Source organism: Tachysurus vachellii, chromosome 20 (genome assembly GCF_030014155.1).
Source record: "Tachysurus vachellii isolate PV-2020 chromosome 20, HZAU_Pvac_v1, whole genome shotgun sequence".
Lineage (NCBI taxonomy): Eukaryota > Metazoa > Chordata > Actinopteri > Siluriformes > Bagridae > Tachysurus > Tachysurus vachellii.
In genome coordinates this window covers 11,103,478-11,130,865 of record NC_083479.1, presented here as the reverse complement: position 1 = coordinate 11,130,865, position 27,388 = coordinate 11,103,478, and the positions used below count along the sequence as shown (strand labels likewise).

General features: G+C 38.4%; 1 protein-coding gene across 5 annotated transcripts in view; it reads left to right on the top strand.

Moving 5' to 3' along the window:
• The window catches only part of ntm (neurotrimin), a 368,272-nt gene that overhangs the window by 246,117 nt on the left and 94,767 nt on the right, over positions 1 to 27,388 (top strand). For 4 of the 5 annotated variants that reach the window (XM_060896152.1, XM_060896150.1, XM_060896151.1 and 1 more), the window contains exon 2: positions 1,585 to 1,675. In XM_060896152.1, the coding sequence (XP_060752135.1) occupies positions 1,585 to 1,675 (91 nt within the window). Of the gene's footprint in view, positions 1 to 1,256; positions 1,676 to 27,388 lie in introns of those variants that run through there. The other variant, XM_060896153.1, reaches the window with a different exon arrangement.

The window sequence follows — 27,388 nt, the reverse complement described above, 5'->3', positions numbered from 1 at the left end:
TGAATTTTGAAGTGCTTCAAGCTGACATGCGGTTTTATGGCTAGGGGCATGATGGCTCAGTGGTCTTCATGTCTGCCTCGCACCTCTGGGGTCAGGGCTTTGATTCCTGCCTATGCCATGTGATTTTCTGGTTTTCTCCACCATTGAAGGCTGACGGGCATTCTACATTGTCTATACTGTATGAACGTGTCCATTGATTGATCCTGAGCTTGGGTTACTATATGTGCTGAGCTTTATAAGTGTGTAAAGTATAAACATAACCCTGTGTGAGCAGGTATTTTGTCCCACTGTCCAACAACAACACACACACCATATCACCAAATCTTCGTGGACACCTTATCATCACACCCAAACTGTTGCTACAACGTTTGAAGCACCCAGAAGCCACAAAAAAAAACAAAAAAAAACAAACAAACACAAAAATCGACTAGTTAAACAGTAGATTAAACAGTATGCTCCTGCTTTGAACGAAATAATGTGATGTGATGTAATGTGATACGTCCCTGGAAATTATGACACATTATATGTCTGTTCCAAAGTATCCAAAGTATCTGAGGTGTAAAAGGAAGGATACAAAGTACTTCAGAGAGAGATGGAAGCTCAGAAATCTTAAGCTACTGAAAAAAACAAAACAAAACAACAAAAAAAGACAGAGTAAACAGAGGAGAGTGATTCAGACACTCATTTCTTCCCATCTAAGAGCAGACCCACCATCCAATTACCACATCCTTGTCTGTAATTGGTTTATATTTCTTGGAATGACTGAAGACGCCTCTCCATTCATAACACACTGAGCAACTATTAATCTTCTTCTCCCACGCGCTCATGCGAGTCTATTGGACGGTTGAGTCCAAAACGTCTCACAATTGTACGCCGCGTAATGTGCAGTGAGGACGCAATGTAGTGCACTTATACGTCGAGAAAGAATGCATTGACTGTGTGGATCGCAGTTAGTGTTTAACAGAATAAGTAAGGCGCACGCGGAACTGCCTGTTACGGCTAATTTTTCTTTAACTTCACAACCAAAGAAAGCGCGAAAGTATCTACTGTATTTATACACGCACGCGCGCGCGAGGCAAATCCTTATCCCCAAACCCACTGCTCTATGTGTGTGTGCGCGCTTGCGTCCGTGCGCGCACACAACACGCATCCCATTTACAGCCAAAGATCGCTGAGCAGCCACGCACGCGCTCTCAACTTTAAAGTAGTCCAGAGTGTAATCTGGACATTATAGGGGATTTCGATCGGAAGGAAAAAAAAAGAAGAATAACAAACAATCCGTGCAATGCGAGGATAGTGTATATTTGCCACAGGACTACACAGACTTTCAGTAAAATGCTAATCCTGTGACGGCGCGAGCGGCTTGCGCGCGCTCCATCCGCTTCCAGTGCGCAGGGGATTTCCGTCTACCTGCAGAGACATTCCGGATTAAGAAAGCAGCTCTAATGGCTCTATAACACACTTCAGCCGCGCGCGCGCGTGTGTGTGTGTCCAGTGAAGCGGCATTGGGAAAGATGATGGGAGAGTGTGTGTGGCGGCGTGTTGTGTCTCTGAGTCTCAGGTTGATGCTTGTTATTCCTGCAGGTCTGCCGGTACGGAGTCAGGGGGACACACAGTCCGATAATACCGTGATGGACAACATAACTGTCCGACAGGGAGAGACTGTCTTCCTCAGGTACGAACTGGGCCTTTATTCTTCTATCTATCTATCTATCTATCTATCTATCTATCTATCTATCTATCTATCTATCTATCTGTCTGTCTGTCTGTCTGTCTGTCTATATATATATCTGTATGTATGTCTTTCTGTCTGTCTGTCTGTCTCTCTATCTATCTATCTATCTATCTATCTATCTATCTATCTATCTATCTATCTACAGTATCTATCTATCTATCTATCTATCTATCTATCTATCTATCTATCTATCTATCTATCTATCTATCTATCTATCTAACAGATCTACAGTATCTGTTTGTCTGTCTGTCTTTCTGTCTGTCTGTCATCAGTGTTTATCATGTGCTTGTCTCTGGGTCTACTTTACTGTACCTTGTCTTAGAATTCTCTTTTACTTTGTCTTAAGATTGTGGCTTCCTGGAGCATTTCTTGATCACTGCCTGCTACTTCTTTTTATTATGCAGCTCTGGATGTCTTTTTAGTTGGCATTTGATGCCAGTGGGAGCTAAAGGAAATCTAAATGTATTGCAGTTAGACTTGATGATGTTCAGCGGTGAATCTTTCCCCATCATTAAATGCTGCTGTCTTGGATCTAGCTAAATACGTTTTGTTTCTTTGTTTAACATTATTGTGCAATTTATTTATTTAAGTTCAAGTTCTTTTTCAGGGTTCTTATTGTCCAACATGTGTGGCTTACACTTTAGTTTGTGATCAGCATGAATCCATTAGCATTATACAGTCTTATAGATATTATACATCCTTTATCTACCCTATATACAATTACAAGGTAACCAGCATCAGCGTAATATTTGCAAATGACCTTATAGTGACGTTGACGCCTCCCTTTCTGTCACCCAGTCACATGTTATCTTGTTATCACTAAGGGGCATTGTACTGTATTAACCTATATCAACACCTTAGTGTGTGACACTGGATTAGAGGCAAGCACATTACACAGGGTTAGATGAAAGCATGGCACAGGTTAAAGCAAGTGCTATTATGTTTATCCGAACAGAACAAATACAAATATATACTAAATCAAATTGATTTCAACCCCTGGGTCCAAAATATGTTTCTTTTTTTGTCTCTCTTATTTATTTTTAAACAGTCGTGTGAATGTTCACATCACAATCATAAATAATGATGACCCACATGATTATGCTTATGACTGAAGACATAGGTCAGGCTTTAGCGCCTGCATCATGTGGCATTCATTAATAATGCATTAACATGCAACACCGTTGCCAATTTCATAATCATATGCAATTACTCAGAATGGACAAATGTTAGCTTCTGACCTTTTAGTTAGGCAGAGTTTCAGTTTTGATATTTTCCTCTTAATTACATTTTCACAGCATCACAATGACTATCATCCCATGTATCCCAGAGCTAAACTTTGCTGTCAGATTCTCAGAGACATTTTTTTTTTCAGGACAAGACCTTGGACGTACTGTTGATTTTTTTCCAGCATCAAGCTTGATAAATGTCAGCTTAGTCATTTACGTGTGTCTTTGTATACAGTAAATCACTCTGGAGTCCTGCAACTCATAGTTTTCATGACAAGTCATAATTAAGGGTTGTCGCTGTCAGAGGAGCTGCATGTAGTGATGTAGTCTTTCATTTCTTCCTGTCAACAAATCTCTCTCTCTCTCTCTCTCTCTCTCTCTCTCTCTCTCACTCTCTCACTCTCTCTCTCTTACTCTCTCACTCTCTCTCTCTCTCTTACTCTTTCTCTCGTGCTCTCTCTCTCTCTCTCTCTCTCTCTCTCTCTGTCTCTCTCTCTCTCTTACTCTTTCTCTCTCTCTCTCTCTCTCTCTGTCTCTCTCTCTCTCTCTCTCTGTCTCTCTCTCTCTCTCTCTCTCTGTCTCTCTCACTCTCTCTCTCTCTCTTACTCTTTCTCTCTCTCTCTCTCTCTCTCTTACTCTTTCTCTCGTGCTCTCTCTCTCTCTCTCTCTCTCTCTCTCTCTCACGCTCTCTCTCTGTCTCTCTCTCTCTCTCTCTCTTACTCTTTCTCTCTCTCTCTCTCTCTCTCTCTCTCTCTCTCTCTCTCTGTCGCTCTGTCTCTCTCTCTGTCTCTCTCTCTCTCTCTTACTCTCTCTCTCTCTCTCTCTCTCTCTCTCTCTCTCTCTCTCTCTCTCTCTCTCTCTGTGTGTGATTTATGTATTTCCTCACTTGGTACACATAGGTCTTTTGTTAACCTTCTCAACAATAACCACAGAAATGCAATTATATTTTTTGGTGTATGTTCTTTTTGGAACTAAATGATCTCAGGAATGGTTCTAAGGTACAATTCATCACAGGATGCTTGTTTTGAGTTTATGGAAGAACCCATATCTAGGACCGAATGCACCGGTTACAGTGAGTCAGTGAAAAAAACAAAATAGTTGCTTTGTACCAAGCATGACACTGAATTATTTAGTGTTGCAGTTTCTTCACTTTTAGGACTGACTCTTATTCACAGTGGAGTTTAAAAATAAATCTGGACATGTTGTTTGGAAAAATACACATTACATATCTAAGACATGAACAAACTGCACATGGCAACTTGGTTCACTAAACACAACACAAAGCTCCTATCCTATTCAGTTACAGCTTAATTGTATGCACCACACAGACAGCTATAGCAAATCTCTTCTAGTTTACCAGTTTGCAGAATATGAAATGGGTGTGATTTATTTATGTATTTGCTGTATACTAGTGGTCTTGGGCTCCCCATGCAGCCTTGCTGCTGGCAATTTCTTTTTGAGGTCAGCCTCCTGGGTCTCCTCGTCAAAAACCAGTGAAAAAGATGGCTTCGAAATGGCTATGATGGCTTAGCAAATGCATAAGCAAACAGCTTAGATAGACTGCATTCTTTGTTGTTGTTTCTAGAGAATACTGTTTGCAGTTTAGAGAAAGAGATCCCTTAAAATTCTTTGCCGTCATTTTGATTGCATCTCCCTCCAGTCAATCATCCCTCCCATGTTGACACCTAATATATCTGCTGTCCTTATCAGCAAATTCCAAAGCCTGGGGACTAAATCAAATCCCTGCAATTTCCTCCCAGAGTTTACCTTCAGGCTGCTGCAGCCTCTGAACATCTGTGTAATATTGGAAATGCTGCATTCGATATTTAATAGCGGATCTACTGTAGGTAGAGTTTGTCTGTTAAAAACAGTACAGTAGCTGAGTTTAGACATTTTGACATTTATTTGTTTCTTTATTTGTTTCTTTAACTGACATTATTTAACACATCACCTAACACGAACAAGTGATAAACTTTACATAAGCTTTAACACAATAACGAACTCTTGTCTTAATTTAATTTTAAAAATATATAAATAAATAAATAACACAATAACGAACTCTTGTTTTAATTTAATTTTAAAAATATATAAATAAATAAATAAATAACCATCCAAATAAAATTAATACAAGAATAATTTATTAAGCTTGTTTTTCAGGAATGAAGTAAATATTACATCAAACTAAAATATTGTTGCCTTGTGTGTGAGTTTTGATTAAAGGTTTAGTTAAAGGTGGGGTCTCCGTTGTTTGAAAGCCAATGTTGACATTTGAAATCACCAAAACAAACACGCCCCTAACCCAAATGGGTCCCACCTCTGTATTGATAGCTCCGCCCACACATACATACGTAAGGCAACTAATGGAAATAAATGTGTCTTTATCATAGCTGAAGGGAAGAACAATACGATTGCAGATAAACAAACAAGCAAAAATGACACACAAGCATAATCATGCGAAGGACGGCATATATTAGTTCTGTGAAACAAAGCAAAACCAATGTTACTCACCTTCAAGAAAGAAAAACGCAACCTCAGAGTCCCATCGCAGGCCTATTTCTTGCCTTATTGTAAGCCTTTCTTCGCTTTCTTTCTTTGTTTTTATCCTCCATGTCAATGTTAAAACCGCTTTCCGCTAATGTCACACATGCGAACTGAACACTCTCTTTGCCCATATTGACAAGACACGCCTCTTTCTGCTCATTGGCTACACGTTAGGTTTGTTTTTGTTTTGTTTGGCAGCCCAACACAGTTTTCTGAAGCATTTCTCAAACAACAGAGACCCCACCTTTAAGGTGATGTGTCGTTAAAACTTAACACCATGCTGATTTGAACCCTTGTATTAGTCTTTGGGGATTTTCATACATCCTTCTTGTTTTTTTGTTTTGTTTTTTCTTTAATAATTAACCAAGTAAGCCAAATTAACAAGACTTCCCGGATCAATACTGACCCATTAATTAAGATCTGTTGTGAAGATTTTGGTTAAGAGATGTTTATTTCATGTTTATGGAATGGAAGGAAGTTTCCTTGCACTTTCTGTTTCTCAGTCACATAATAAACTGTTTTGTTGTTGTTGTTGTTTTATAGTCTTGTTAACTTTAAGACATGTAGAGACTGTGTGTGGCTGCCGTAATGTAAGTAATAACAGGAAGTGATAATGTTGTTGATGTAATGTTGGTGGATTATTTTATAGAATCTAAGACATTATCTAAAACGAACCAACAGTGTAGAAAACAGGTAGACCAGAGGAATACGCTTTGTAGCCTATCATTTGATCATCCTGCTCATGTTATCAGTGCCACCCACTTAAAAATAAAAGTATTTATTGTTCTGTTATTCTCAGAGCTATCTTTTAGGCAGTAGAACTGTTCAAACTAGCAGCTAGGGCTTTCTGTCCTCAGGCATTAATCTGATGATTTACTGAGGTTATGTGTTAATGAGGGACTGTTTTAAACCATGCTACTGAGAATCCACTTGCAGTAGACCCACTTATTGTAGATTGTTGAGTGGATTTCGTTAGACCCTTACTGAATGATCTGTGTGTTGGGTAGAGAAGCGGGAGGGTTCTCAAAAGCCTAACACTTAAGAAAAAAAACAACAACAACAGAAAAACACCCAGCTGATAAGATGAAGAGGGTGTTAATTTGTATTTTTTTTTTTTTTTTGGCGGAAAGCTGTTCAGCTTTCTCTGTTTAATTCCCCCTCCTCTCGACTTGTTTCTTTCTCTCTCTCTCTCGCCCTCCCTTTCTGTCTCATCCTGTCTTTCCCACCATCATCACATGTTATCGGCTAAGTAGATTACTTGACAGGAAACTGATGAATACGTATCAGCTATTTGTACTCACTAACATCTAATGACTTTATAGCCACCAGCACAGTTTCAGAGCCAGGCAGCGTGTTAGTGTGACGACAGTACAGCGATCCACCTGATTCATGCACTCTGGCTTAATCTGGATCTGCATGTTTCCAAATGAATCTCCATTACTCGAATAGAAACATGATTTATTTGTGCTTGTTTCCGGCCATAAGCAGAGGAAATGGTGATGGCTTATGGGATCTGGCGAGTATTACGGACAGCTGCTCATCATGGCCGCAGTGTCACAGGGTAATGACATAGGCACAAATGCCACATCTCTGTGGCTCCGGCCAGCTGCCTGCTCCAAAGCATGCAATTGACACCGAGACTTATTAACAAAAAAAAGAAGACAGGGCTAGAGATAGTGTTTGTGTGTATGTGTGTGTGTGAAGGCACTTAGCGACATTAGCTTTTCTAAAAGCGCCTCATGCATGTTTACATCACAAAAACATTGTAGCCATAACAAGCAATTCAAACAAAATCATAAAAGTCCTTTCTCTTTATAATTAAATAAATCAATACTCAAGCAGCAAGCACATTTTTGCTATCCCTTACTTCTGTTTTAATATGATTAAATGTCCATTAAAAAAAAAGCAGTGTCCTGTATTGATTTTTCTAGGCGAAGAGGCGACTAGACTGCATTGTGCTCAGCATATGCCCTATATTCACAACAGCCTTTTAAGTAAACTTGCCCCTTGTTGAGGATCAGTAGAGGAGCGGGGTTTCAATCGAGCGTGCACTCATCAAGTTTGGAATAATTCTCTTATAGCATGCATAATTGAAAAGTCTGGCAGCACTTATTGTGAGGACGGGAAAATATTGACAAACCACTTGTCTGATGATGTGTGTTCGCATCAAGGGACTAGACAGTTTAAACAATAATGACAAACTACTGTCTGCACACAGAGTGCTAGAAAAACACCTCCTCCTTTACACTATTAACCTCCGTGCTCTTCCAGTATATTCCCAAGTTTCTGATTTGTTTTTGTGCGAAGTTTCGTATCTCCCTGCGTACATACTTTAAATCATTCAAAGCTCTTGTAAGAAATAGCAACTGGCCTGTTGTAAATATTACAGCAAAAATCTGGCGGCTGCACTAAATATATTACCGTGTGTAAGACACTCTTACTGTGTGTCAATGTTTAAATTAAAGCTGATCAGTAATTAGGATTGTGTGGTGGTGTAGTGAGTAGTGTTATAGCTTAATTAAAGTACAGATTGGTTGTGGGAACATTGTTTTGAAAATGTTTTCTCGTCATTATTATAACGTCATTTATAGCTTACAAAAACGTCTAGTTTTCTTATGGTCTCGTACAACATCTATATTTTTTTACCACATTCTTTTAATCTTTAAATATTTATTATTAATATTCAGGTGCATCTCAATAAATTCAAATGTCGTGGAAAAGTTACTTGATTTCAGTAATTCAACTCAAATAGTGAAACTTGTGTATTATATAAATTCAGTACACACAGACTGAAGTAGTTTAAGACTTTGGTACTTTTCATTGTGATGATTTTGGCTCACATTTAACAAAAACCCACAAATTCACAAAATAATAATCTCAAGAAATTTGAATACTTTATAAGACCAATAAAAAAAGCAGCTGGACTTTAAGCACCTTGGGGTATGAGCTTCTCCACCCTTCCTCTAGACTCTAGGACCTTGGTTTCCAAATGAAACACACAGACACTTGCTCTTATCTGAAAATAGGATTTTGGACCATTGGGCAACAGTCCAGTTCTTTTTCTCCTTACCCCAAGACGCCTCTGACGATGTCTGTGGTTCAGGATTGACTTAACAAGAGCAATATGACACCTGTAGCCAAATTCCTTGACACGTCTGTGTGTAGTGGCTGTTGATGCCTTGATCCCAGGCTCAGTCTATTCCTTGTGAATTTCACCCAAATTCTTGAATGGATTTTGCTTGACAAGCCTCTCAATGCTGCGGTTCTCTCATTTGGTTGTGCATCTATTTCTTCCACACTTTTTCCTTCCTCTCAACTTTCGGTAAACATGCTTGGATACAGCACTCTGTGAACAGCCAGCTTCTTTGGCAATGAATGTTTGTGCCTTACCCTCCTTGTGAAGGGTGTCAACGATTGACTTCTGGACAACTGTCAGATCAGTAGTCTTCCCCATGATTGTGCAGCCTAGTGAACCAAATCGAGAGACCATTTTGACGGCTCAGGAATCCTTTGTAGGTGTTTTTAGTTGATTAGCTGTTTGGCATATTTATAACGTTTCATAAACAATTTTCCAAGAACGTATTGGTTTAACATTTGCATAAGCTTTACAAAGTAGTAGTGAAAGTTGTGGCAAGGTTCTCTGTTCTGTGGGTGACTTACCAAGCACCCATGGTAGTCTCCTTTAAAGGGGATGTGATAGCTCAGTGGTTAAGGTGTTGGACTACTGATTGTTGGACTACTGATTGTATGCCTTATAGCATGAATTTAATAAATTATCTTCACACAGTCTTAGCACAGTCTAAACACGACATCAGTTAAAGCTTAACAGCTTGCAGGTTTGACCCTGAGCTCAGGTGATTGTCTGCGTGGAATTAAATACGCTCTCCATATGTTCTATGGTTATCTCCCAAAACTGTGCTCACGGGTGGAATAGGTACGATGTGTGTGCATGGTCCTGGCCATATTTAATCATCAGAGGTACCAGACTGTTAAGTGGAAGCCTAATGTCGTATTGATTATACAGAGACCATCTCCTTGTGTTACACATACATCAATGCTTCTATAAAATTCAAAACATCCAAGGCATTCAAAAGCCTGTTAATTACATATAATATAGATAATTATAAATAAATGTCTTTGCAATTGAGTTCTTGTCAACTTTATTATAGGCACAGTGTAATAATCTTCTACTTCTGCAGTTTTAGACTGAAAATTATACTGTAAATGAGAGACTACTTGATAATGAATACGGTAATGAAAACTGTTACTGAAATTCACAAACTCTATATAGAAATGAAACCGAATATATACTTTAAAGACCAAAATACATTCAGCTATTATGCTTCAGTGAGGACTGTGACAGGGATTATTGTGTTTTCAGAACATTTTGTGTGTGTGTGTGTGTTTTTTTTTTGGAAATAGATACCACAAACAAGTTCTTGTGTTTTGTGGATCTACCAGATGGCAGGTCTAGAATAAGTGCAAATGGAAAAAACTGTTTTTTAATTTAGATTTTTTGTTTAAAAATCTTGTCATTAAAACTTTTTACCTAATTATCTTACCTTGTCATTCTCAGTCTAGAATGCGAAGAACCTAATGGTCTTGATCTTTGATGCTTGTTAGGAATGAGAGGTTTGATCGTGTTTTCGGTGTATTATGGTATTATGTATTGTTTTCTGAACGTTCCACGTCGGTTGTGGGAACATTGTTTTGAAATGCTTTCTTTTCATTATTATAAGGTTATTTAAAACTTATAAAAATGTCTTTTATTTTTACTGTTCTAAGAATGTTTTCTCTCAACATTACGAGCACGTATACTGAATATTCATAATGTTAGAAGAACGTTTCATAAACAATATTCCAAGAACATATTGTTTTAACATTTATAAAAGGTTTACAAAGCAGTAGTGAACGTTGTGACATGTTCTGTGATGTTCTGAGTCCTGTGGGCTCCTGGATTACACCCTGAGTCATTTCTTAATAAGAGATTTATCACCTGGATGCACTGAAGAGAGAATGTGAAGCTACCTGTACTCAAGCCGGTCTTAGTCATTTAGTCACTCAGCGTTTTTTCAGCTAGGCTTCAGTGAGTGAACAGTAAGTGAGCAGTGTGTGTGTGTGTGTGTGTGTGTGTGTGTGTGTGTGTGTTTGTGTAAACTCAGGCAGGTGTGCTGCTCATCAGTGCTGGCCTGTTAAGAGCTGCTGTACTGCAGCCGACTTTTTAAATGAGAAAGTAACTGTGCATCAGCCACACAACACACACACACACACACACACACACACACACACACACACACACACTACCTCTGTCTCAAATACTCTTGCATTTACTCACTCATGCTTAGCATTTGGAGTATTTTACATAGGATGATCGATTTCTCTTAATTTAAACTAAGTGGAAAAAACTAGTTGCTTAAAAACAAGTTTTTACTAACACAGACAACGCTAACATTCACTCTAGTGTTGGGCTATCTGTCAAAAAAAATACAAATATCGTATTATGTCTTTTTTTAGGCTGTATCAGACATTTTTATTCAGTTTAACAAATAAATTACTTCATCATCGTAAGTCTGATATAAAGTGGATCAGGAGTCTGTTGGCTTTAGTGGTTGATGATAACGGCTTCAAATGCTGATGAACAAGCACTCGGTGCATCTCAGACAGTAGGAATAGGCTTGATAGCACCATTTACCTTGAAGATAAAAACGTTTGTGTGAACCTTTTTCTGAATTTATTGCTCCTAGTGGGCTAGATAAAAACCTGCCCTGAGTATCTGCTTTCCATTTTGTTGGCCACTGGTAAGAAAGTTTAAAATTGTAAGTGCAAAAGAAGAGTGAGTGAGAATTTAAACATATTTAATCACTCAATAAGAGTTTCTTTCTTTCTTTTTTTTTTTAACATTTCATAATAAAATAAAATAATAAAAAATGTTTTACTTCTTTTTGTTTTCTATCACTTGTCTGCGACACATTTAGACAGGTTAAGAAGGATGTATTTTAAACACTAGTTTAAACCAATGTTTTTTAAAAGCATATATTTGGCAAAGTAAATGTAATGGCATCAATGCGCTTTCTTTTTTTTTTTTTTTTTTTGTCTCCAAAGTACATTTTTTAAGTGTATTTGCTTGTGGCTACAGTGATGTTACACTCGTGTTCACTCCCCATGTTATGGTGATGATGATATACTGTATACATGATGGTTTTTGGGGTGACTAATTTGTTGCCTGTCCTCGACATGCTAATCTTGCCTTTACATATTTTACAAACGACTGTTTTTTTTTTGGCCGTGTCAGTTGTGTAAAATCCATCTGTTCCGATATTGCCGCTGTTGAATCTTTCAGGCAGCAGCTCCTCCGCCTTGTCAGCCATGCTTCCATGCTGTCAAATAAAAGGAGAAAAGACGGAGCTAACGGAATGAGTCGCGGCTGTACATACTCAGCATGAATCAGATTTTAGCGAGAACTGCTTACTGGTATAAAGCTGATTAAAAAACACCTCATTAATACACTAAAATGATTCCATGGGATTACTATAGCAATAAGATGCACTATGTCTGAAGTACAGGACAGTAGTGAGCAGGGCTTAGTGAAGCTGTGCGTCTACATCAGTCCAGTCCTGTACAGCATGATTACTGTCTATCCGTCTGTCTGTCTGTCTGTCTGTCTGTCTGTCTGTCGTGTTCCTCAATCCCCCGCCCGTGCTTTGCCGTGATACGTGCTCTCCTCTTATGCTTCGCCATGCTCTTTGCCTACCCATTGATCCACGCTGCTCCTTTCACGCCTTCTGGGTTCTCACGGGGATCAGGATTCCCAAGGATTTTGGGGAAGGGTCCCAGATTGACACGTCGGGAGCTACAGTATGCTTTGAGGGGTTACTGTCAGGACTCTGCTTGGACATTCTCTGCCGGAACATTAGGCGGTGCACTGGCAGCGTGTTATCACATGTTTCGCGTGTGGACCCACCTGGTCCTAATTGGTTAATTATTATGCCTATTTATTTCCTCCAAGTTGCATGTGGCTTTTCAGAGTCCTCATCTTCTTTTCTTGTCTGTGTTGGTTTATGTTACCTGCTTGTTTTATCCTCACTTTGGCCACTGCCGCTTTCTGACAACGTCATGTTTCAATGCTTTCCTCTAGTCCATTACTAAAGAAACACAAGTTTGTATCACACTGCGTCTGATAGAAATAAAGCAGCCTGAAGCTGTAGCTTTATAAAGTCTGGCTCTGGCATTGTGGCTTTGTCTTTCTACTCTGTCTGCCTTCATTATTGCTGACTGCTTCTTGCTTTAGTTCAGTTTATATCTATTCTAATCTTCATTGGTGAAGAATGTTAAGATAATCATGTCACCTTTTTATTTATTTTAATATTTTTGATCCCTCAGCAGCAATTCACAAGAAAATATCTAATAATTATTTGCATATTTCAGGGATTTTATGTCAGTATTTCAGAAATGAAAATACAGTATAGAATGATTAATGTTTTGTGTGTACTAGCATGTGCAAGCTTCATTTAATGTCCAGGACTCTCAAGGATTCTGTCTGTCAAATTAGCAAAAAAAATTTTTTTTATTCTATTTTTTGTTTTTAACATATAGTCACTCACTCACTCACTCACTCATTTTCTACCGCTAATCCGAACTACCTCGGGTCACGGGGAGCCTGTGCCTCATGCGTCATGTACAATCTCAGGCGTCATCGGGCATCAAGGCAGGATACACCCTGGACGGAGTGCCAACCCATCGCAGGGCACACACACTCTCATTCACTCACATACTGTATTCACACACTACGGACAATTTTTCCAGAGATGCCAATCAACCTACCATGCATGTCTTTGGAGCGGGGGAGGAAACCGGAGTACCCGGAGGAAACCCCCGAGGCATGGGGAGAACATGCAAACTCCACACACACAAGGCGGAGGGGGGAATCGAACCCCCAACCCTGGAGGTGTAAGGCGAACGTGCTAACCACTAAGCCACTGTGCCCCCCTTTTTAACATACAGCACAGCATAATTTACTAAACTTGATGGTTTTGGCCAGTTTAAGATAAAAAATATATAATTTAATAGGTAATGTAGATGTCTATAGATTATGTCTTACCATCTCTAAACAATAAGGAAGTTCCCTATAATGCTGATTATTACCACAAGAGAGTTCAGTCTCTCCAGGAGTTTTATGGGCAAAACTTTATGGGTAAAATCACCTGTCAAGCTCAGTGTACTTTTTTTTTTACTTGGGATCTTAATAAATCAGGGCCTCAATTATGACAATGTGAGCAAAATTCATGAATGTTTAACCTTTCAAGAATGTGTGTGTGCAAATTTGCATATAATTGCAGATAAAAATGATGGATCAGTCTAGATTTTAGTCTGTCAAAAGGTGCATCACTCGTGGCTACAGAGGCGGTGAAACGACATTTGATCATTGGATTGGAAAATCAATTAGGGAATTCTGAATGGTGCAACATTCCGGGTTTTCAGTTGGTTGCCTAGCTGACACTTGCACCTACACACACACTGTGTTTCTTTCACACAAACATAGATACTCTCACAGTCTCACAGTCTGTTTTACAGTTACAGAGATTGCAGTGAGCTAAATATTTATAGCATGCTGCATTAAACATCTCTCACTGACCGAGGGGACATGCGGAGTAAACAGCCACACTGATTAGGACGACTGTAGGTAGTTTTATTAGTCCATTAACCAGCCAGCAAACATTTTGTCAGTCAAATAGCCCCATTCAACACCCTGCTGTTCACACCTTACCCTCTAATACTGCAGGATAATCAATGTTAACCATAGATGTGGGCCATCAGCACTGGCTCATGGTCATTGCGCAAAAATGAGCGCGCTCCCAAGGCTCGCCTATTTATAGCCTGCCTGATGCCAATAGTTGCAGGATTGAAAGTAATTTACACAAGGAGTTGTTGATTTCTCTGGGGACGACTTCCATTGTTAACACACTGAGAGAGCTGGTGATGTGTCTGACGTGAGGCAATCAGACAGTAGTTTGGCCTTATTAGCTCACACTAAATCACATTTAGCACTGTAGTAAGATCATCAGAGCATCAGGATTCCTGCAGGCACCGGACTTCAATAACGCTGCTGCACCACAAGACTATTAAAAACCTACAATAATGAATTTATTTATTTAATATATTTCAATAGCATCTAAAGGAAAGATTTATACAAACCTTTAGTTAACTATACAGTTTAGTCCATAGTGCCATCAAAATTCTTGACAATTTGCCTTTTTCCTTGAACAATATCATTACCCATTAGCAGTGAAAGGTACATGTAATGCCACTATCTGTATCTTTATCTTTATCTGTTTGGTGCTGGAAATGTCTGCATCTGTATATGAACTCTACCACTGTGCCCTAAGAAGCACTGGAAATACTTAAAAAATAAAGAGCAACCCAGATTCCAACATTATCTTCATGGGCTTTGAATTCTGACTAAAGACACGTCCTCAACCTAGGCTACATTAGAGATTTGCCTGAGCAAGTTAACCAGTACCCACTCCAATGTATAGAAATCTCTCTCTCTCTCTCTCTCTCTCTCTCTCTCTCTCTCTCTTTTAATATTGAAATTTGTTTTTGAGGAAGAATACCATAGCTATCAACTTCAAACTATTAACAATTATGTTTTACGACTAATAAAATGTGAAGGTTGTGTCAGGACAGGTGTAAAACCTGTGCCAAATCAAATTCGCAGACTATATAACAGGGATCAGTCCAAAGAAGAACAACGACAACAACATGTTTTATGACTACTAAATCCAAATAACTGCTTTATTTAACAGAAGATTCGTTGAAACATGTCTTTAGTTTCAGTTAAAGACCTTCCAGAGTATTAATAGTATGACTGAATTCATGTCAGTGTCTCTTTCACTGCTGCCCTATATATTGCTCTATATACAGCAGATCATATAGTAGGTAGTGAATGAGGGTGCAGTTACAGACATAGGCATACTCGCTGGTCTTATTTTAGCCCAGGTCTGTCCTGATTTGGCCCTTGATTATTAGTCACTTTTTATATACTCCAATGAGTTGCATATCTTGTGTATTAAGACAATATGTATAAGTATGTTCACAGTGTACTAATTCTAGCTTTGGGCTGCTGATTGGAAAGTGGTGAGTTTAAATCTCAGCATTTCCATGCTGCTACTGTCGGGTCCTCAACCTTCAACTGCTCAGTTGTGTTCTGTGACAATCTGAACTTACCATTAATACTAGGAAAGATGTTGTGTTAGGAAAATGGATGGATGGTTCTGCTCGGCTCTGTACACGCTTGGCTCTGTTTTTTTTTTTTTCTGCAGATTTTCTTTACTCAACCGTGCAGTATACATGTTGTGTCATGAACCCTGGCTCAGGCATAACTTCTTTCGACATGACAGTTAAATCAGAAAGTTTTTTAAATGCCACCATCCATTACAGATCTCCGTAGCTATTTGTTATCCCCCTCTTCACTTGCTCAAGCATTACAAACACTTCACGCCTTACTTATATGTACTAAGACTTATTTGCAGTCAGAATGACAGCATCCTTCAGAAAAAAAAATAAAAAATCTGGGAATATTTTTTAATTTGTATTTCAGACATAGAGTAAAGCCAGAGCTTATGCTCCCTCTATTACAGGAAACATATGCACAGACATAAACAATATCCAGAGAACGTTCTTTAAAGATTTCTCCTTTTTTTTAGTGGAGTTACACTTCAGGAGCAATAATGTAACATTAATAACATCTCAGGGAGCATTGGTGGTTGTTGCTATGGTAACACTGAAGTTAGTCAGCAAGATGAAGAAGTAATTTAGAATGATTTTTTTTTTACTTTGGAAAGTTCACAACCCCAAAGGAATAAACAAATGCCTTAAATATTAACCAGCATAAACTGGGCTCACCCCTGTAATCATATAATCATACAGGCAAGCAGACATTGATGCTTGTACTTGTGTGCTTAAACACATACGTACAGTCTTAAATGCTTGTTTAATTACTTACTTGCTAACTTACTTTATTACTTATCTACTAACTTACTTGTCATTCTACTATCTTAATTTCATTCAGCCATATTTGCTTGCTTACTGATATATTCAGACACCAGCTTGCATACATGTTCATACACCAGCTTACATCATGTTTATTTACTTGCTTATTGATCTTGTGAACTTGCTTATTTACCTTGACATACTGTGTCTACATAGACTATAGGACCAAAAGTATGTGGACACCTGTCTAAAAATAAATACCAGCATTTGGCAAACAGAGCAACTTTTATATACAGTTACAGTATATACCTGAGGGTTGAGGGCATTGGTCAAGGGTCCAACCGTGACAGTACGGTAGCCCTGGGATTTGAACTCACAACTTTCTGATCAGAAGTCAGACGCCTTAACCACTGAACGATCACATAATATCCATTTGTGATTCTTTCCCCAACAATGCTGGAAACATGCTTAGTGGTTAAGGCGTTGGGATAATGATCAAAAGGTTGTGAGTTCAAATCTCATGTCCACCAGGCTGCCACTGATGGAACCCTGAGCGAAGCCCTTCACACTCAGTTGCTCAGTTGTGTAAGATGAGATAAAAATATAAGTCGCTCTGGATAAGGGTGTCTGCCAAATGCCGTAAATGCAAATGTAGTCTTTCTTTGTATGATGTAGCATTTCGGTTTTCCCCTGACTGGATCTAATCTTTCAGCATGTGCACAAAGGCAAGCTCCATAAAGACATACAGTACTGTAGTTTGCCAAGTCTGGAGTGGAAGAACTCAAGTGTCCTGCACAGAGCGCTGACCTCAACCCCACTGAACATGTTTGGGATGAATTCAAACACCAGTGGTCCTCACTCAGAGCCAACATCAGAGCCTGACCTCACTATTGCTCTTGTGTCTGAATGACCACAAATCACAGACTCCAGAATTTCCTCGAAAGGCTTCCCAGAAGAGTGGAGGTTATTTTAGCAGCAAAGGGAGGATTAACTGTGGAATGGGATGACAACCACATGTGGGTCTGATGGTCAGGTCTCCACAAACGTTTGACAAATATAACGTACCTTATTGCTTGCCTGCTTCCTATTTTTATCCCTGATGCAATGATACATGATGAACTGTTTAAAGAGATAATTAAAGAAACATACTCTAATGGCAATGTCACAGGATTACGCTAGGTGAGTTGTACAGCCTGACAGCAGTTAGCAATAACGACATCCTACAGCTGGGATCATCAAGTAGCGGAACAAGCAAAGTATGATAACAGAAATAAATACACAGAACTGTAAAACCAAGCAGAAATGATTAACATATGAATAAAAATGGCTGTAGTTCACAATCAGAAGATTTTTAAACATCACAAATTCTAGATCCTCAGTTTCTACCAGTCTCATGCATTCATGCATTTATGAATGTTTGATTTATAGAGTTTTTCTTAGATTTTATTTATTTATTTATTCTGAGTTTTTTTTTTTTTCCATTCACGCATTCTGGTCTGATTAGTGAAGTGAATATAAATAGGGAATGTTTAACAAAGACAATTAATCTGAGAAGCCCGCATTTATTCTTCTGTTCAAGAGCAAAACTTGAGTCTTTGGCACTAATCAAAAGTAACATGAAGCACTTGAGCGCAACAAAACACCACCACTTCAAATTAATGTGTCTTATTTATAACTGTAAAATAACCACTAGTGGTTAACTAATTAAGGTAATCATTAGGAACATTCAGCCTTTTTTTTAATTTTTATTCAGGCCTTAATAAGTAAGTACCTCTGAGAAGCTGGACCTTTTAGTTGAACATGTCTGCTGTATTGTCCCTTTGTTATACTGTAATTACCACCACTTAACTGTCATTGTTTTACTTGACATGCTTCAGTTGGGGTGAATATAATGTTATTGACAGGACAAAAGAGTTAAAGAGTTCATGTGTGTGTCGCACAGGCTAATTGAAGGTTCTCAGAAAAAAATGTTTGGACATTTGGACATTGGACAATGTTTGGACATTTTTTTTGAGTATCTTTTTGTCGAGCATAGCGAGGAATGTAATGTAATGTTGTAACGTAATGTAGTATTTCATAATGAATTCAAGCCAATTCAAAAGTCAAGAAATTTTTTATTGTCATTTCAACCATATATCGCTGGTACAGTACGTGGAGAAATTTAATAATGTTCCTCCAGGACTTTGCTATATAAAGACATTAAGTTACATAAGACAAAATGATTTCATAGTTCTGAACTTATTTTGGCATAATAACTTATTTTGGCTCAAGTGGTTAATGACCTGGGTTGTTGATCAGAAGGTTGGGGCTCAAGCCTCAGTACCACCAAGCTGCCACTTTTGGGCAATTGAGCAAGGCCCTTTACCCTCTCTGCTCCAGAGCAGTATTAAAGCTGCCCCTGCGCTCTGACCCCAACATCCTCAGTCGGTATATATGTGAAGAAAAGTTTTCCACTGTGCTGTAATGCATATGTGGCTTCTGTGCCCCAATTTTAATTCAGTAATGACATCAGTTGAACTAATACTAATAATTCTGGGCCTGCTAAAATCTTATTATCTTGTGCTATGAGTGTTTATATCATGCTGTGAATATGCATTATTTTGGAGTTTAAGTCATTAATGAATTTACATATATTTGTTCACTGTATGGTTAGCACGTTTGCCTCACACCTCCAGGGTTGGGGGTTCGATTCCCGCCTCCGCCTTGTGTGTATGGAGTTTGCATGTTCTCCCCGTGCCTCGGGAGTTTCCTCCGGGTACTCCGGTTTTCTCCCCCGGTCCAAAGACATGCATGGTAGGTTGATTGGCATCTCTGGAAAATTGTCCGTAGTGTGTGATTGCGTGAGTGAATGAGAGTGTGTGTGCCCTGCGATGGATTGGCACTCCGTCCAGGGTGTATCCTACCTTGATGTCCGATGACGCCTGAGATAGGCACAGGCTCCCCGTGACCCGAGGTAGTTCGGATAAGCGGTAGAAAATGAATGATGAATGAATGTTCATTGTTCTTTGTCTTTCTGTGTAGTTAAATGAAAACCTGGGCAGCTTGGGACATTTTATTTTTATTCAGTATAAACAAATAATCAGACTTATATTATAGCCCGCAAGTCTGATATAAAATGTGTCAGGACACTGTAGGCTTTTAGTGTGAGATCCGCTGTTGAGTTACCCTTACACAGAATTTTACTGCTTGAACATAATAGATTTTTAGATGCTTATGAATAAGCACTCAGGGCATCTCAGTGTGTTTTTATTTTTCTGGATCTTTTCTATGTATATATTGCCCCTAGTAGCCTAGGTAAAAACAAATACACTATAGCTACATACTCCTACTTGCCTATATGTTAAGAAACTAAATTAAAAATAGAACGAATGGAAATATGAATAAACAAGAATACTATGAAAAATAGAATTTGATGTGCAGTTGTGCTACATGTAGTAACATTACAAAATGCGCAAATACATGTTACATGTAGTAGCAGTAAAACTGACTCCGGTAGGATCTGTAAAGTGTACATGGCTATATTGAGGAGCCTGATGGCCTGAGGGAAGAAGCTCTTCCTGAGCTTCTCAGTTTTAGCCATTAGAATAAGTTGAGTTCATGGCATCAAGATTGCGAGCTGAATAAATCAAAAAGCACTTGTCAGAAACTCTCAGTGCCTCACTTTCGATGCCAAGGGGCCGCTACAGTTACAGCCTTATTTTTTGGACCAGGCTGTTACTGAAGGTAATCCTCACATTGACAAGAACACCATAAAGGGGTCAATATCTGCAGCGATCATCAATAAACACACCATTATTCTATCCAACTCCAGGTCTAGTGATCTAGGTTTGTCTCAGTGAGCTGATTCTCTATTGTTTTTTTATTGCATCAGTTTGCACATTTCTGCATAGAAAATGACTCTGGTGTTGTGAAGTATCACTGTGTTATATTGTAGTTATGAAGCACAGTTTCCTTGCTTTCTGTCAGCTGTGCTCTTGATATTTTGAACTTTTAATTGTGTTTATGCTTTAGGGTTAGGGTTAGGGTTAAGATTATTCTGTGCTGCTATTTGAGCTGCCTGCTTCTCCTTCGATCCATGCTGCCTAAACATTTGCTGTTTGTTGAATGAGCAGAAATAAATCTCAGTGCATATTTTCTGACCCAGAATGATCCAAAAAGGTTCTCCCACACCACCCCATATACCCCATAATACGGTATCTCTTTTCACTGGCTTTCTGGTAGCTTCCAGTAGATTTAAAATACTGATGCTTGCCTACAAAGGTACACTTACTGTAGACCAGCACCTACTGACCTCAAAGCATTTACTGTATCACTCTCTGCCCTGCACCAGATTCTCTTCGATCTTCTAGCTGTGCTCGACTGATCCCACCAACTCTCACGGTATGATGAAGGTGTGCATCATGAACTTCACTGCTGGTCTTCAGTTGTCTTTGATTTCTAAAGACCTACCACTTTTTGAAGTACTTAATGTAGCTCTTAAAATCTACATATAAACAGAATTAAACATGGCCTTTTTGCTTTTCTTGCTGTATTTCTTCTGCATGGTTTTCATAGTCAGCGATTTAGTGAATCAATATCGACTTATTCATTTATAAAGACTTCAAAAGCACTTCTGTAAGTCACTCTAGATAAGTGCGTCTGCCAAATGCTGTAAATGTAAACGTACGTTTTACCTCCTCCCCTTTGCAAATGTCACGACAACCGAGTATCTTATAAAGTCCTAAATTGTCAGTGAGCTTCAGTTGTCAGGAGCAACAGACAGAAGGAAAAGCTCTGACACAGATGTTGCTTTTCCTCCAGAGTTTTGTATGTGCAGAAGTAGGACACTATTTGGAACATAAATCTCATAAGGATACACAACTTTCGCATCTCTGCTGTGTTTTTATTATTATAATTTTTTTTTTTTTTTTTTTACTATTTACTCCAGATGCAAAATGTGATCCAGATTTCCAGATGAGCACATTTTACAGCATCTGGACACAAATTCATTTAGTCTCCAAAGTGGCACCTGAGTCACTGAGCTTGATATCTAACACACTATTTTTTTATCAATTTAGGGATGATGGGAAGATGTAGCACCTCAGGGGCCTAAAAAGCACACCACTTAATTCTGACTGGGATCAGAATCTTCATGTCATGGCTTCAAGTCAGAGTTCATTGTCAGCCTCTTCCTCAAATCCTGGCTTTTTAATGAGGATTTTGACAGATTATTGCGACCCCTTTACCTCAGGCCATCACTGTTCTTTCTCTCTTACTTCTTAAAAAAGACAAGAAAATAATTTCTTTGTCCTTCACATCTCTCACTGCTTCTTTTTCTCCCCTTACTTTCTCTCTGATATGGAAGCAGCTGTGGCTACAAAAGCCCCCCTTCAGGATTAAATGGACCCCATGTAGCTTTCCTGAACAAATTGAAACACACTTTTAGGTCTCTTGGAAACAGGGGATATGAGTTCAGACAACTTCGAATCAACCGTGTATTTCCACATCACAGACACTCTTGAGGCCAAAAGAAAAGATAACGGAAAGAAGAACCTGCGGGAGCGAACGGGTGAAAGTATGACAGGCCTTTTTTAATTAACAAGAGCTCCATGAGAGAAGGTTCAATGCTGCATGGCTCACCTGTTGAAGTCACAGAAATTGATCAGTAAAGAGAAGGACACGGATTCAAAACACGTTACCTCCGCTCATTATCTTCTGCCACAGTTGATATCGTATAGATGTCTAATACTGTGTGTCAGAGGTAATCTGAGTGAACTGCGGCGTTCGAAGGGGCACAAGTGAAGGGTGTGATGGAGAACACCAAAAACAAATATTACTGTGTCAGAATTGTCATCTTTACACAGTTTGTGAAACGTTCTCTATTTTAACAACAGCGCACACTGAAACGTACAACAGAAACACCAAATTAAATAATACACAATAAATTTAGCGAATGATCCAGCCAACATTACTCACAGAGTGTACTAGACGCTCTCTGGAAGGCCTACCCTCATTCCTTATTTCAGGCTCAAAACGATCTCAAAGGATTCGCAGAGTCAGATTCAAGTGCAGGTAGAAAATCTTTGATATCAAAAATAACAACAGCAGACAGTCCAAAAATGTCAGGCTAAATCTAATTCAATAAAAAACAGGAGTAGTTTGGGTGATAAACAAACTGAGCTAAACTGGTACTGGTAAACTGGAATTTCAAACTATGTACATGGACACAAAGAGGGATGTGGTAGACTAGTGGTTAAGGCGGTGTACTACTGATTGGAGGGTCATGAGTTTAAATCCCAGGTCCATCAATTTGCCACTGTTGGGCCCTGAGCAAGGCCCTAAAGACTCTTGTATAAATTGCAAAAAAAAAAAAATGTAAGTCACTATGGATAAGGGTCTAGTCTAAGTGCCGTAAATGTAAATGTAAAGAGATTACGAGACACACAAAGGTTTAAATAGCACTTAAATCGGGAGGTAAACAGGTTACATCGGTCATGACACATGAGGGCAACAACTAGTGGAACAAAACTGCAACATGAACAAATCAAAGACATACTTTAAAAACACTGAATAAATCAAACGCATATGCATTATCACTGGGGTACGCTGTACACTGTATGGCTTGGCTCAGCTCGCACTGCTAGGCAAGGGGGGGCAGGAGATATTTCTGACCAAGCTTTTGCAATTTGATTTGGTTTGTTTTCTCACAGCAAGCAATTAAATGAACAAAATGCATTTGTTAAACTTTTTCAGTGGTCAAAAATACATTGATAGAAAAAAAATAAACAAACCAACTTTACCCAGTTTAGTCATGCAAAGAGTTCAAGTGCATCTAAAAATAACAAGAATCACCCATACACAAGAAAAACAGAGTCAGCACTCAATAAATCGCAAGATAATACATATATTAATGACTAGTTTTAAACAGTTTATTGCATTGCATCTGCAGTTTGTTTTTCTGTTTTTGTTCATCTGTTAATCTGTCATATCTCCAGAAGACCTCGACTTTCTGCAGTTTTTAAGCTCTGTCCCTTGGTTCAGTTTGCGCCTTGCACCTTGCTGCTTATTTTAGCTTTTACCCCAAAACCCAAAATACATGGCGTGTGTAGTCCACTTCCTGCAGTTCATGATCAAATCACTTTGTCATTGTAATTGAGCCTTGCTTGAGATTGATTTGAACTAGACTAGATTGTCGATGTCTGGTTATTTTGGTCCATATCTGATCAGTGCAGTGTTGTCTGGCCAAATAATCCCCTCAAAAGAGGGAAATGCACCAGGCATGGTTTCAAATGGAGTAAACCCTTCAGGTTTTTTTTTTATGATCAAATTTTTATTACTATTTTAAAGGATGGAGATGTGTAAGTAAAAAGAAATCAAAAATTCATACTGCATATCCTCTAAAATGTCCATTATCTTAACAGAAAGGGGATTCCTGGCCTCCACAGGATTAGCATTATTGAGTTGTGCTGTAATGAATTCCAAATTTTTAGATTCTTAGAAAACTATAGAAAAATAAGAAAAATATGGTCATTATTGGTGTAAACATGGAGAAGTCTTTATTGACCCTTGGGTTTGAAGTACATTGGGTTTAGTGGAACCAGAATAAACCTCAAACATCAAAAAACAAACCTTAAATATGTTGAATCATGACTTCAAGATTTTAATGTTAATGAGTTTAAGCTCTCTATGTTTTTTTTTCTGTGATGGTTCTGATGGCCCACTTCTGTTATAATACTATAGCCATACTATAATCAGTAGGTGTTACTTCTAGCTGATAAACCACTCAGTGTGAAGGACTGGTCTGAGAACAGTTAGTTAATGTTAATGTCAATGTTAATGACTTGAAACTGACGCATTTTATTATGAATCTAACTCAGGGGATGTGATTGTTCAGTGGGCCAGTTGTGAGTGGGGCACATGAACAAAAGGTGATGTACTCTAATTAACTCTGAACCAGTTTTGTATAATTGCCCTTTTCACATATTAAACTGTAGTAGATTTATAAATTATGGCAGTAATTTGCTAAATGATCAGGGATGTGAGTTAGAGAAACCAGGCAAACTAAAAACAGTCAGAAACCAATATTCAGAGTTTCATATGTGGGCTATAAAAGCTTACTTGATAAATTTCATTGGAACACCGATATATCAAACCTCTAACCTTAACTTGTTAATTAATTACATGCATTGGAGTCAGATATTTAGATTATTAAACTAAAGCATGCATTAACAGCTCAGTTCAGCTGTCTCTATTTCTGTCTTTGGTTATTAAATAGCAGCAGATTAAGATAAGATCGTTCTATATTGTAGTAACAGAGAACTTAGCAAATACCATTTTTTTTCTGAGGTAAGCTAGAGTTATCTTTTAGAAGACTTAAATCTGGATTAGATATGTAAAAAATATATATATATCAAGTAAGAAGAATATCAAAAAAGAATTTACCTGATCCCAAAAATGTGAAACAACTGGACACTCACACAATATATGAAGAACGATAACCGGAGTATATTATTACAAATGTGACCTATAGAGCTGGTAGTTCATTCTGAATCTTTCATAGAAAGATATATGTGAGAGTAGTTGTATAATAAATAGCTTATTGAGTTTAGATCACCCCGTGTCCCTACATGCATTTAGGAACCCATCCTAAATTTGCTATAGATACATAGTGTTAACGTGGCTGATCTTTGGGAGATCTTGAGCTTGAACTTTGCCAATGCTATCTTCTCTTCACGTGTCTCTGAGAAAACACTCTCACTGTCCTAGATCAGTAGCCTTTAAATAACCAGTACCTGGATTTTCCTGAGTTTTTTTATGACAGTTGGGTTAAAATGATTGATTTTTCAACATGTGTGATGCGTTGCTTTGCATAGGATTTGTCTTTTAAACTATTACCAGTGAAGACACATATGTAATTACTTTGTGTTATAGCTGTACTCATGTTTGATGCACATGACTCCATGAGGGCTTTGGCTAAATGTGAGTTTTAATGACGCCACCCAACAGACCAGTAGAAATTTAGAAAAATAGCAAACGTCTCTGAATATTGTTGAAATATATTTGAGGGACTGCGATAATAACTGTCAAGAAGGATTTTTACTAAACTAGCTCAATGCGTTCTCACTAGTCCATCAAGTGTAGTTGAACATAGTTGGTAAATCATTATAGTAATTAATGAATTACGTCCAGGTCCCCAGCAAACCACACTGAGCTATTTCTGGCTCTACAGAAATAGCTCAACTACATCTGTCTGAATTCTGCGCTCAAGTTTAATTATCAGGAAGGGAAGGTATTTAGAGGGTTTTCAACCATCTGTTGTCTGGTTGTGTTCCGAATAGATTTAAGATTGTTTTAGGGCTGAGACCTGGGACAGTCCGAGAAAAGCTGTTTACTTGTCCTGTTGGACTGTGTTATTTCCCTACTGATGTTTTTCTATTTTTTTATTCCTTCGGCACCTCCTGGTGGTCCAGTGTCAGGAACCTGCGCTCTCACTTGTGCGGCCCAGGTTCGATTCCCAGGCAGGAAGCTAACCCAGCCCAAAAAAAGTTAACTCTTAGTGCCGGTCCCAAGCCTGGATAAAATGGGAGGTTTGCATCAGGAAGGGCATCCGGCATAAAAATCGAATCTAATGTGATCCTCGTGATCCGCTGTGGCGACCCTGAACAAGGTGCGGCCAAAAGAAGGAAAAAATGAATTAGATTTTGTTCAGGTTTGATTAGAGCTGTTTTTCTTTAGTGGGCTCTCTTTAAACATTTGAGAACTATATTATTTATAAAGGAAACGGTTTAAATGTATACATATTTCAACCAAAAATGCATAATTAGCCATGATCATCTAGGTTTGTTGTGTTACAATTTTTTTTTTAGTTTATTTGAACACTTTTAGCATATGGAGTATTCATTGTCTTTGAGATGCTTCTAGTATTAAATATCACATACCTAGAGGGAGTTTCATATCTTTGCTGCCTGAAACAGTCTAGAAAACTTTCATTTCTGATCTGTCCGGTTATCATTATCACTATTAAATTTAGCAACGACCAAAACCAGCACAAGTTTATGCAGATTTCAGCCTTGTCTTGTGTTATTGCTACAAATAAAGGGTTTGATGAAAACTAATCTTTGCACTTTTTGTGCTGAACAGGCTTTCCAGGTTTTAGACCTAACGTTAACATTAGCATTAGTTTGAGTAGTGACTCAAGCCACAATTTTTTTTTTCCAAACCGTACATAAATCTCATTTTAGCTTCTACATGGCTCTGTGTCAGACAAACTAATGCTGTTTAATCTGCTATGATGCCACTTGTGCAACACTCAATGCAATACATCACACAAGACGAAAGAGCAGTCAGTGTTACTGTACTGAAGTACTGGTGCAAAGAGGCATTTGTTATTTTGGGCCAGTTTCCCAGACACAGATTAAGCCTTGTCTTGCGCTATATTACACAGCCAGCAGGGATTCTGCATAGTGAAACTGTTTGCCGAGGACTTTAATCCGAGTCTAGAAAACTGCAAACTGAAATTCAGTATGAGGAAGAGCACAAGTTGAAGAGTCAGGAAAGTGGACTAAAGTGAGTCAGGATTCTGTAACGGCTCTCCCAAGGCCTTACATATTTCATTATTAAAATGTGATCCATTCTTCACCAAGTATTGCTTGTGTAATAAGAAATTCATGGGAAGCTCATGCTGTAATTCATGGTGATGCATATTTTTCACTTTAATGTGACTGATGATTAGGAAATGAGTCATTAGACAAGGACCGGGCAATATCATGAGAAGAATAATAATGTTGATGGAAATTATGCATTTTTATATTGATCATTGATGTTTGAGGTCTTGTAGATAAAATGATTGCACCATGTTGCCTTTCACTGTGACTTGCTAGTGATGTGCATATTTATTCCACACACTCTTAAAATGAAT